Source organism: Zalophus californianus, chromosome 4 (genome assembly GCF_009762305.2).
Source record: "Zalophus californianus isolate mZalCal1 chromosome 4, mZalCal1.pri.v2, whole genome shotgun sequence".
Lineage (NCBI taxonomy): Eukaryota > Metazoa > Chordata > Mammalia > Carnivora > Otariidae > Zalophus > Zalophus californianus.
Window position 1 is genome coordinate 43,160,810 of NC_045598.1, and position 13,126 is coordinate 43,173,935.

At 39.3% G+C, this 13,126-nt stretch overlaps 1 protein-coding gene across 1 annotated transcript in view; it reads right to left on the bottom strand.

The window, feature by feature from the left end:
* Positions 1 to 12,924, bottom strand: part of NDC1 (NDC1 transmembrane nucleoporin) — a 44,388-nt gene extending 31,464 nt beyond the window's left edge. The window contains exons 1-6 of the mRNA XM_027571553.2: positions 12,654 to 12,924; positions 11,227 to 11,347; positions 8,878 to 8,979; positions 6,277 to 6,451; positions 4,665 to 4,803; positions 407 to 515 (exon numbers count right to left, since the gene is read on the bottom strand). Coding sequence (XP_027427354.1) covers positions 407 to 515; positions 4,665 to 4,803; positions 6,277 to 6,451; positions 8,878 to 8,979; positions 11,227 to 11,347; positions 12,654 to 12,710 — 703 coding nt within the window. The 5' untranslated portion in view covers positions 12,711 to 12,924. The remainder of the gene's footprint in view (positions 1 to 406; positions 516 to 4,664; positions 4,804 to 6,276; positions 6,452 to 8,877; positions 8,980 to 11,226; positions 11,348 to 12,653) is intronic.
* Positions 12,925 to 13,126: the final 202 nt, after the last annotated feature.

Here is a 13,126-nt window from a genome sequence, read left to right on the forward strand (position 1 = left end):
TCCCCACATAGCTCCTGGCAAGCACAATTCTAGTTTCTGTTTCTAAGAGTTTGACTACTCAAATAATACCTCATATAAGTAGAATCATGCAGTATTTGTCTTTTTGCGACTGGCCTATTTCACTTAGTATGATGTCCTCAAGGTTTATCCATGTTGTAGCTTGTGATAGGATTTCCTTCTTTTTTTAAGATTGAATTATATCCCATTGTATGTATATACCAAATTTTCTTTAACAATATTGTCCCTTAACTAAATACTCTATGACAATCTAAACAATGAATCAGTTGGACTAATCACATACCTACAATTAAGAAACATACAAATACAATCAAAAATGACTTTGAAACTGACATTTTCTGAGCTATGAGCTAGCACATACATTGTATCAAAAAGCAGAAATTCTTACCAAGAAAATAATACACGATGCAGAAATTTCTAATCAGAAACAGTGATTCCACACAACTATGCTTAACTAACAAGAGCAGAGATCTCCTGAAGCGTAAGAACTTGTATTGCTATGAAAAAAAAGAAAAACAGAATCAAATGACACATCCAAGGAGAGGTTCTATTTCATTCTAAAGCAAGCACATAACTAAAACAGTCCATATATAAAAAACATAATCATTGTATAAAAAGACAAAGTTTATTCCAAAGGTAAAAAATCAATTTCTGATAAAATATTTAATATTTACATTATACAACATCTCATTGATATGAGAGCAGAAAAAACAAAATTAACAATACTGATCTATACTTAAACTAAGGACTATGGAGATGGAGTAAGTACAAAAAACATGATGATGAGAACAACAGCAGCTAACATTCTTTGGCTGCTTAGCTTGTACCAGGTACTATTCTAAGCACACCCCTATAAAGAAGGTTCCATTATTATCCTCATCTTATTAATGAGAAAACTGAGGCACACCGAACCAACTTACCAGCTGGCAAAAGGAAAATCTGACATTTTAACTCAGGCAGTCCAGTTTCAGAGACTGCAATCTTAAATATAATGTACACACTGCCTCTACACTGTTTTTAAATGCTCTCTGCAGGAAAAACTGGAGGCAGAAGAAGACACTAGACTGAGTCAGGAGACCTGAGTTCTAGTGCTTCTCTCTGCAGCACTGAGCAAGTCAGGTCTCCAGTTATTTGTGCGATAAGAAGGCTGACCCAGATAAACAGTGCATAAATGAGTACTACCTTCAATTCTAACAATCTAAGAAATATTAAGAAAAAAATGTGAAATTTTTTTTTCCTGATAAAACTACGCTTCTTTTGAAATAAAGATTATTTGCGTCCCTCCTCTCCCTGCCCCAAAAATGCCAATGGAAAAAATATTTTTAAATTACTGGAAAGAACTTAAGGAAATTTAAAGAAGCAAAGATGAATTTCCCAAATTCTGGTCTTCTTTTGTGCTTCTATTACAACTGATCCTTCTTTAAGAAAATTCAGAAGCTAAAGAAGAGCAAATAATTATATACATAGGTAAAAGTTTTATCTTCATACTATGTCTGTGAACTCCTATAGCATCTTACCAAAAAGCAGCCCATATGAATACCTGGTCACTAAACACACAGCTTCAAGTATCCTGATTTATTTTGGATATGTTCAAAGTCTGAGATACAGAATGGCACAATTCCATGCAGCCACTGGATGCTAACCTTCTTACTTGACCCCCTAATAAAAAGGGTATAGTTCCTATACTATTCCTACTGAAGCTCTCACCTCAACCATGACTCACAAGGGTCCAAAGAGGCTAGGGAAACAGGTAGGCATTTCAGTAGATATGCAGAGAACAGCCAATATACCCTCTTACTGCTCCCCAGCTGAAGTGTTTTTCAATTCCCTATTGGGTTTCTTCTGTGATTTGGCTAGAAACTAACCCTTTACTGAGGATTTATTATGTGCCAGGCTCTATAATTCTTATCTCATTTAATACTTTCAGTCTTGTTGGCCTAGAACTTGCCAAGCCCTGTCTTGATGTTCATCCACTTCTTTGTCCTCTACTCCATGCTAATGTTCTGCTTTTCCCTATCAGTCTGTCATTAAGAATTTGATAAAGATAATGGAATTGGTTTTAGAACTATAGGCTAAAGAAAAATTAGTAAGCTAATGGTAAATTGGTTTGAATTAGATCTTTAAAAAGATTTAATTTTTCATAATTACATGAAAACAGTAGTTACTGAATAATAGGGACAATATAAAACTATTAATGGAAGCTCCACCCCACAAGATATATGTTATAGGTCCTATATATGTAAATGTACAGAAAAGGGCCTAGCAGAATATACACTAAACTGGTCACAATTATCTCTGAGGCAAAGATTGAGACTGGCCCCAGAATGGCCAAAGGGAACTTTCATTTTATTTACAGTATTTGAATATTTTTTAATCAAAATGTTACCACTATACTCTTAGGAAGAAAGCTGACAGGCAGCACCAAAAATAATGATGATGATGACGCTAATAATAATGGTTGTTATTGCTTGTAAAAAAAATTCTTATTTTGAGGTCTAACATTCTCTGGTCAGCTTGGCCAGTTAAAGAAAAAAAGTAGGGCGCCTGGGTGGCTCAGTTGGTTAAGCGACTGCCTTCGGCTCAGGTCATGATCCTGGAGTCCCGGGATCGAGTCCCGCATCAGGCTTCCTGCTCAGCGAGGAACCTGCTTCTCCCTCTGGCCCTCCCCCCTCTCATGTGCTCTGTCTCTCTCTCTTCTCATTCTCACCCTCTCAAAATAAATAAATAAATCTTTAAAAAAAAAAAGAAAGTAAGTAAATGGTGCTTGCCATCATATTGCTTTATGGAGGTTCAGAAGAAGAAATAGGCCTGATCTCACATCAAGCTTACAATTTCCTGATAATCCTGCTTTCCTTAGCAACTTAAAGCGCATTAAGGGAAGATCATACAATGCACACCAGGCTCTTAGGGCTAATCAAAGAAAGCTAAGGTATGGTGTCCTCCTTCCCCCTCAATCTTCTGAGGAGGTAAATCTACCCAGCCGGGCAAACAAAGACAGTTACAAACGAGATAGATGAGAAACTATGATCCTGAGCACAAAGATTCATCATTTCAACTGCTCCTGCCAAAATCCTGACCTCCCTTACTCCACTGCACCCACCCAACAAAAGCCCTATTCCAAGAATCCCCAGGCTGGAGAGAGCACCCAGCCGGGCAGACTAAATACCACTATACACTCATGGTTACAAGAGATGCCCCCAAAATATATTTTGGCCAAATACTGAATGGCCAAATGTTAGAAGTTAACCTTCTGCAAAAGTTAAACCTGAAGTAAAAGCTAAATATTACCATCAGAAGAGAAACTTCTGGGATACAAGAATAAATCTAAAATTTTGTCAAAAGAAATTACAAAATAATTTAGTAGTCAGATTTTACAAATGTGACGTTACATGGTAGGAACAATTTATTAGTACCATCAATTACTGGTCTGCTCCTACATTTACTCTACTGCATGTCTGTGATGTTAAACAAATGGTCACTTTCAACTGAGGTCCAGGGGGAAACAAGGTATTTTGGGGTATCTCATTTTTCTCTAACACTTTTCTTCCCTATACTCTTAATTATATTTGGATCAAATATTATTCAGCATGGATATTTCTGTATAGAATTTCAGGGTTTTTCCTCCTTGTAAAATTTTAAAGTGGCAAAGCTGATATTCTGCTTTTAATTCATCTCAAAATGTGAAAAATTTCTAACTGGGACTCTTTCTTTATACATTAATGGTTTGCAGGGAGGTAAGGGCCAGCTCCTTTTCTGTGAGTACTACCTCCTTGCAGTACGTGAATTTTCAACAGGTTGTTCTCATGGAGGCAAAAAGAAGGCAGGAACGTCAGTGAAACCAGGAGAAGCCAAACCTACACACCCTCATACTCTGACACGTTTGTTTACACGTCGCTCCCTCTCTCCCCACCAGACTGGGTCCTACTGGGAAGGGGCTGGTTCTAATAGTTTTGCTCCAAGGCCCAGTCCTCAGCCTGCCACAGCACAGGAATGAAGCGAATAAGAACACAGTCAGGAAGAGTGGGAACAGCTGGGGGAGAACCTTGATGCCACAGGAGAAATCTCAACTGATCTTTCTCTCTCCTGCCTCGGAAGGTGGTTCTAGTTGCACAGAAGGCTCCTACCAGATTAGATCTTTAAAAACCTAACTGAAAGATAGTTTGAACTGTCCTACTCAAACGAGTCAAAATTGTTTTATTTATTTATATACATCATGCCTTGTTCTAGAAAAGATGTGAGACAGTAACTGACAGTCTATACTTACTTGCACATCCTCAAGCCCATGAGTTCTTAGGTTCAAAAAGAAGCCGGCAGCTGCACAGAGGTACGCTGCATGAATGTCATCATCCTCCTCCCCCAGCCCTGCTAGGTCACAGCAACTGCCACTACCTAGCAGGGAGGGAAAGAGTGGGGCAAAGCAGTGTTCTCAGAGTGGCAGTGGGAAGGGCAGTGATAGCTCTCACAAATATGCTAAAATTCATGAAGACAAATCTCTCCTCTCCAAATGGCATTTTGATGATCTCAGTCCTAAGTTTTATTGATCAAATCTTGAATTAATCAGATAAGGCCAGTTATATATACATACATCAAGGCAATTTTGCATCTGCCACATGCTGACATAAGGTAGTGCCCAATGGCTGTCTTACCTGGATGATGGGAAATGGCAGATAGTTCATGTTGTTAATAAAATACAGGAGACTATAGCTGTAGCCCATAAATGCTCCAGCCAGTAGAAAAAAAAGGTGACACTCATTTAAGCAGGTCTGTGCAGCAGGGCTATTTAAACTGGAAAGAAAGTTAGGTTATTAATTCAACAGTCAGGGACACGTATCACTGCTTTAGGCTCAAACTGTGACTTACTCACTTAAGAAATGTCCCAAATTCTAACAAAATGGTTCATTTCAGGTTCAGTGTGGGCAAAAGATTAACAAAACCCTTTCCCTGATGCATGAGAATTTGACCTCTCTAAAAGTTAACTCTTTAGCTCTTCCTCTGGAAATCTGATAAGGGTAAGAACGTCCCCTGTGATAGTAAGCAACGCTGCTTACATCTGGACTGAGAGGAACTAGAACAGAACGTTATGGACCTGCTAGAGATGCCATCACTTTGGGCTTCTCTCTGTGTTGTCTCTTATAATTGAGCAATCCCTCATGGGGACCCTTTCCACTAAAGAAAATTGATCATATTAGGAAAAAAACCCTGCCTTACGTAATAGTAACTGGGGGACAAAAAAATTAAATATTCAGTAGTATAGGGGTGCCTGGGTGGTTCAGTCAGTTAAGTGTCTGCCTTCAGCATCAAGTCATGATCCTGCGGTCCTAGGACAGAGCCCAAGATGGGCTCCCTGCTCAGTGGGGAGTCTGCTTCTCCCTCTCCCTCTGACACTCTGCCCCTCATTCGTGCTCTCTAATAAATAAAATCTAAAAAAAAAAGGAGAAAAAATAGAGAACTTAAGATTACTACTGTAATCTTTTTTTATTTTTAAAGTCAGTATCAACACGAAATTTTTATCAATGTCATGTGTTCAAGAACTGTTATCAGTTTATGGGGCGCCGGGGTGGCTCAGTCAGTTGAGCGACCGACTCTTGATTTCGGCTCAGGTCATGATCTCAGGGTCGTGAGATTGAGCCCCACAGGGCTTCATGCTAGGTGTGAAGCCTGCTTAAGATTCTCTAAGATTCTGCTCAAGATTCTCTAAGATACTCTCTCTGCCCCCTGCCCCTGTGTGTGCTCTCCCCCCCCCCAAAAAAACTGTATGAGTTTCAAAATTATAAAAGTACTCTACTGAAGAAGGTGGCTGTAATTATTTTAAAGTTTTTTCTTCAACCTTAAACACCACCTCCTCTTAAGAAGCCAGGGATCTTCCCCGCTTCCTGAACTGCCACAGGTTTTATGTGCACATCTCACTTTCTTATTACATCCCATGTCACATAAATTCCTATTTCTCTCCTATCACATCCGTTTGTGTCCATGGCTTAATTCCCCTCCTGTTCTTAACTCTCAAGGACCTATAATCTACGCATGAGTCCCTCTCATAAATCCAGCAGCACCTAGCATAGTACCTTGCACAGAAAATGTTTAAAAAAAAACTGCTGAATTCAACAAACATAAATATCAAAAACATTTGATATTATGTATAAAAGCAACTTCCATAAAAGTCTCGAAAGCAAAGAATGCCCATAAACTATTTACCTATGCAGGTCACCTTTGGCTTAGTAACTAAACAAGGTTCCATAGAAAAAATGTAGTTAATATTACCTCTCAGTACCAGTGCAGGGAACCACAAGAAAACTGTATTGACCCTTGGTTATCACCGCAGCACACCAAGCCACGAGCATCCCCATTGCAGCATGGACAAATGAGTGCATGAGCTGCTGAGGGTGAATGATCTTCCCTATCAGTGCCAGTCTGGAGCAGGGAATGGAAGGCACAACTGTAAACAAAGCACATTACCGTGGCTTTAGGCTTTAGACTGCAGCGAATGTAGTCAGAGGACCTGAACTATTATTCCCTCTCATACTTGCACGAATATTCCAAAGGGGGTGAAGAAACAGAGTCAATGTAAAGTACAGAAAATTTCTAAGTTAAAAATTTGAAGTTAAAAGATTTTGAAAAGATTGAATATAAAAAGATGCACACAAAAAAGAAAAACCAAAGATTCTGAGAGATGAAACCTAAGGACAGCATGATTAACATTTTTCAGTTCTTTTTAATTAAAATTTCCCGATAGTTCAAAGAGTGTCTACCCTGCCATTCTCTTAGGTGCCAGAAAAGAAATCATAATTTTTAAAAGATAGTGCTTGTCCTCTGACAAGTTATTTTTTACTTCAGCATTTGAACTGGTCAATATATAGTCCAATTGTGAAAAATAAACCACAAACTACGCAAATAATGACAATAATGAATATCAAAATAAATGTTTGCATAGGAATTCCTAATACCTCTCTGATAATCAAAATAAGTTTTCTGGAAGTGTGCTGGGGTGGGCGAGTGTGGGTAGGAGGGATGTTGACCTTTGAAAACAGCTAGTAGAGGGTTTCCTGACCTATCCACATACACATTCTTCTTTTAATGTATTCCAAGTAAAGAGACTGTAGAGAGATGGAAAATTCACGTGAAGGGAGAGGGCTTAGGTGCTTTACACTTTGAGAAAGAGGCTGCTATCACCTCTCCCTCCCCCCAAGAAATGCCCATGAGACCTACTGAGTGTGCAACTGATTTAAGATGCTCTGAACATACCAAAGCTTCTCCTGTCTCTAAGCCTTTTTATGTGCTATCCTTTTCCCTGGATCATCATCTTCATTCTCAAATTAATACAATTCATCCTTTAAGCTCACCTCCTCCAGGAAGCTTCCCATGCTGGGTAAATGGTGCTCCTATATATTCCCATACTATCCAGTGTATTGTAATTGAATATATTTAATGTTTAATCTGTCTCCTCATTAATTGTGATCCTCTAGGGATTAACTGGGACCATAACACTTATCTCTGATCCCCACACCATGCACAGCACAAAGAATGCTTGTTGAAGGAATGAGCCAAAGTGACTAATCAGACTTTAAGAATGACAGGATGGAAAGCCCTAGTGTGGCATCTACATCAAGATGACCTAGGTACGTGGGACCATATAAAAGAACACATGCTATAAGCCAAGGAGATGTGTATACGGCTTGAACAGAAAAAGAGATCCAGCAGCTAGGAGTGAGAAATTAGGAAAGCAAAGGAAAAGGGTATGTGTTATAACATCCAGAGTAGGATTGGAAATTTTATACCAACTCTAAGAAGCAACTACTGAAGAGCTAAAAGGGGAATGAAAGGGCGCCTGGGTGGCTCAGTCGTTAAGCGTCTGCCTTCGGCTCAGGTCATGATCCCAGGGTCCTGGGATCGAGCCCCGCATCGGGCTCCCTGCTCAGCAGAAGCCTGCTTCTCCCTCTCCCACTCCCCCTGCTTGTGTTCCCTCTCTGGCTGTGTCTCTCTGTCAAATAAATCAATAAAATCTTTAAAAGATAAAATAAAATAAAATAAAATAAAATAGAGGAATGTTACAGTCAAAAAAGAAGTGTCAGAAGAAGCTTCTGACTGTACCACAAGGATAGACACAGGAATCAGAAAAGGCACAAAAAGTAAAAAGAGAAACTGGGAAAAAGAAAAAGCTCTGGAATCTAGCAGGTGATTCTCTCAAGGCAAAACATACAGTTGGTTTTTTTTAAACTACAGAATTATAGACTTTTTTATTTGAAAAGGACCTCAGAAATCATCTGGTCCTGATCTCCTACCCTATAAAGGAGTTATTTTTATAATACATCTGCTGAGTCACAGCCTTAACAGCAGCTGTGAACTATTAAAAGGTCTAAATTTTTTTTATTGTGGTAAAACACACATAAGTAAAGTTTGCGATGTTAACCATTTTTTTTCCCATTTTAACCATCTTTAAGCATATAGATCTGTGGCATAAGTACACTCACATTGTTGTCTAACCATCACCATGTACCTCAAGACTTTCCCACCACCTCAACTGCAACTCTGTGCCCATCAAACAGCTCCCCAACCCCTCCTCCCCCAGCCTGTGGCCATCACCATTCTACTTTCTGTCTTTATGAATTTGACGACTCTAGGAACCTCCTATATAAGTGAAATCATACAATATTTGTCCTAAGAGCTCTAGATATTTTTTAAAAAGAGAGAAATTAACCTTCAAATAAATTTTTAGTTAAAACATGCAAAGCAGATGATTCTGTATATATTTTAAGCTGACACAAAACAAGCCTGTTATATACACCCACATACAAAATGCACTGAGCCTGCCATTAAGAATATAAATTCAAATATTTTTATGATGATTAACATTTGAAAACTCACCTGCATAGAACTCCACATTAAAAATACTTATTATTACTTCTACCACTGACAGCAGCAGGAGGTAAAAGATTACATAGGAACTATACAGATCACTGAAAGAATCTAAAACATAAGAGAGATGAATCAGTAAGTTCATTCAGTCATGTAGTCATGATCAGTATATTGCAAGAGAAAAATGGATTGAACCACAACTGTAACTTTCATTTTAAAAGTTATCTTTTCTTCAAGAATTTACTCATACACTGCTGACAGGTCCTACAGGACATCAACTCAAGAACTACAGTGTGAGTTATTTGGACCAAGCTCTGGGTCCTTTAAAATTATACTAGAATTTCTTTTCGATGACCCAGATGTTAACATCAGACAAAATACTACCATATGCAAACGTTTTTTCTCATGTGAAACAGAGAAGTACCACATTTAGTAATACACCAACAAGGCTTCTTTTTACAATGTAAATATTTTTCAGATCTCTTCTTAACAAATGCAATTAGCTCCTATAGCTAAAAAAATAACATTTCTGAAAATAGCATAATCCATAAATCATTTAAATGCTGAATTAAAAAAACAAAAAATCATGATATCCTTGTAAAACACTAATATATTCACATTTTAGAGTAGTTCAACAAGCAATATTCCATTTAAAAAATCTGGCTAAGTTTAACACATATACTAATGTTACACCTAAAAACATAAATAAGAGAAATAAAAACAGCAAGGAAATACATTTGCTGAAGAGATTAAAGCTTAATAATGAAATCAATAACTTTTAAGAGTATAATTTATTGACCAAAATTAATAAAGAGTATTTATTAAGGATTCACAATTAAACCCCAACATTATACTGAACTAAGAGAAAGAACAAACTGATTCATGTGACTGGAAATAAGTAAGGAAAGAGGACAATTTCTCTAAAAAGACTTTGTGAAGCAAAAGTTGAAGGAGATGAGTAACATTTGATGAGAAAAATGGCATAAATCAAATCCCATCTGTAGAGAAAGTATTATTAGGATTAAAAAACCCTGGCCCATGAAATGGCAAAAAATCTTTTCTTAAGTGCCAAATCTGAACAATTGGTAATGGTTCTAGATTTCAGTACTGAATATTCCAAGCTTGTGACCAGACCGCCAAGATCAATGAGTGATCCAGACTCAGAGAAGGTGGTTACAGAAATACCTGCCATCCCCATGCTGGCTTATGGCTTAATTTTATCTGCCCCGTAGGTCCCATGCAAAAAGTGATTGAGACGTCTCAAGAAACTTAACATGACTATAATTCTTTAGCAGCAGTATCTCCAAAGGCTACATGATTAAGCTGCTAACTCCTTGAAAATTAACAACACACTTCCCACCTCCCAAAGCAAGAGAAATTTGTTATTATTGTTGTGGAAAGGGAAATAAAAAGAATTTCAAGAGTATATGTGCTTCTTAGCTTTAGGCAAGACTTTAGAGTTCAAAACCTACTCTGGCAACACTTCTCTCTAATTCCAGTGTGGTATGTGGAAAAACAGGCTTTGAAGTCAGAGACCAATGTTCAAATCCTGGTTCAGTTAGTCACTGTGTGTCTCTGCATAGACTTCTATAACCTGAGCGTCAGCCTCCTCATTTATAAAGCAGGGATAATACCTCTTTATTATATAGTGTTGTAGGAAGGATAACAATATACTAAGATGCTTAGAATGGTATGTGGCATGCAGTACATGGCAATAATTTGGAGGTTATTATTAATTAACATGATCATAGTTTAATATATTTAGTTAATTTTATTTTCATGTCCATGGATTTTTGAGAAACATTTAGTCTGCTCCAAGCTTTTCCTCCTCATCAGTCTTTGTGTTTACATCTATGTTTCTTAGTCTTTAACTCCTTCCTCCTTTTCTCTCTTCTCACTTTTTATTAGCCACAGTACAGAAATGAAGTAGTCTTTTAATTTTAGACAGGTCTTCTAAAAAGATGTCATATTTTCTATTCCAAATTTTTCAATAGATAAAGGAAACAGTCCTGGTCCTTAAAAAGAAAATGTCAAAAAAGCAGTCAAAAAAGACAAACACATAAACAAAAATTAAGGCAAGTTTTCATTTATGTGGTCTTCTAATAATCTTTTTGTTCATGTGATAATACAGATCTCTGACAGGCTTACTAATCTTATAATTATACAGTGAAAAGGTGATCTATAAACGGAATGCCTTAAGGTTACCTCAAGGTGAATGTTTTGCCATGCCAATCAATATAGGCAGTGATTAAAAACAAATTATTTGAGGGGCACCTGGGTGGCTTGAAACATAACACAACTTTTATGTTGAGAAATAGGTTCTGTAAATTTGATTTCCCCAAACTGAGTACTACTTACCAGAGAGCCACTGAATAGGATGAAATAAATCAATGCTGCTGAAGATTATAAATACTGTGGTACAGATGGGTAGAAGCAGCACTGACCAGACAATACTTGCAACTATCCTCCAGCCCAAAACCTATAATTAAAACAAACAAAATCCCTCAATCATGAAGTCAAACTATTTCAGTTATTTCAGTTATGCAAATCCTATCTTTTCATATGGGATGTTAATCACTAGTATTTACACCCAGATCATAGTCCGTGCAGCTATATATAAACCCCAATGGTTACTCCTATTAATAACATTGCATACAACTACCAAATCTTGTGATATCAGTTCACTGATGCTTGCATTTAGTCCAGAGTCAGATGCTACATTAAATAGCACACTTTAAGGAAGGAGAGGAATTGTGTTAGTTTTACAACTGTATTTTACAGCAACTTATACTTTTCTCTTTAGGTTTAATTGATTGATATGTCAATATCTAAAAGCTGTATACATTTTATAGGGATCATCTGTATACTATAATTGTGTTCGCAATTATTAGCTATGGCAGTTATTGGGCAATTACTGCATTGTATTCATGTGTGAATCACCAGTGTCTACCACTTAGAGACACAAGATACACTGCTGACTGAGTAAAGAAGAGATACTAAGGGGTCTGAAGCGTGAAAGTGCTTTACTTTAATCGGATTTACATTTTGGAACGTAAAATACTCCTGGGTTTGTAAAGTGCCTATGATCGAGATGGATCAGAGGCAAGACCCACACAAGAGACAATTTGGACAACTGTCCAAAGCCAAAGTTTACAGTCAGTGTCTGAAGGAAGGCAGTGGCAATGGGAAAAAAGGAGAAAACAAAAAACTGCAGTCATATTTCCTGAAGTACATCTACAGGACATCAGTAATTGATAATATAAGTGGTAAAGAACAGGCAAGACTTAAGGACTCAAAATTTTTAGCTTGGGATACAGCCTCTGCTAAGGCCACACCACATTCTTTCCAATTCTAGACATTCTTTCCCACTTCTTACCCCAAGTAGTCAACAAGCTATTTATTTCGCACCTACTAGGTACACCACCCTTGCATAAAACTCTTGACCATCCCTGCCCCAGTTCCCATGCAGGTCATCCCTATCATTCTAACCAGCTTCCACTCAGGACTCTTCTCCCACCCCATGACAAGTTTACACTCCGGACGTCCGGCTAGCACACCTAGTAACCAGCTTTCCCTAGCCCGCCCCGCCCACCCCGCAATCAGATTCCACTCGGGACACCCCCCACATCCCTGTAATCAATCAGTCCCTCTGGTCGCCCCCTCCCCACGCGCTCCCCACGCTACACAGGAGCCGGCCCCTCCCCCGCCCAGCGCGCCCGCGAGCGCCCGCCAGGCCCGACTCCAGCTGCGGGCCGAGCGCGCGCCACATTGCGCGCTGCACTCACGCGCCACAAGATGTCCCGCGACCCGCCGTCGCAAGGCCGACTCGCAGCAGTGGCCATGGTGATGGCGGCCCCAACTCTGAGGAGTGCAGGAGACAGTGCGCCCGCCCGCCACCGCAGTTCAAAGGGAGAAAGGCCCCAGGAGGACCCTGTTGGGGCTGCCTCAAACGCTGCCTGAGGGAAGCCCGGGGCAGGCCCCAACCAATCCCCTCGAGGCTTCGTCTGCACAGTCCCAACGCGCCAGAACGCGCCCGCGGACACGTCCCCCAAAGGAGACTGGGATTTCAGGACCCGCCCTCTGGAGTCCAAAAGCTCTCTCCGAAGCGGGGTCCAGCGGGACGCCAGAAACTGGGGGCGGCGCTGCATGCTGGGAACTGTAGTCTCGACGGCGCTCTGGGAGCAAGGGAGCGTTGCATTCTGGGACTCAGAGTTCCAAAATACAGCATGCTGGGAATGGAAGTCGTCCCAGAGGTACC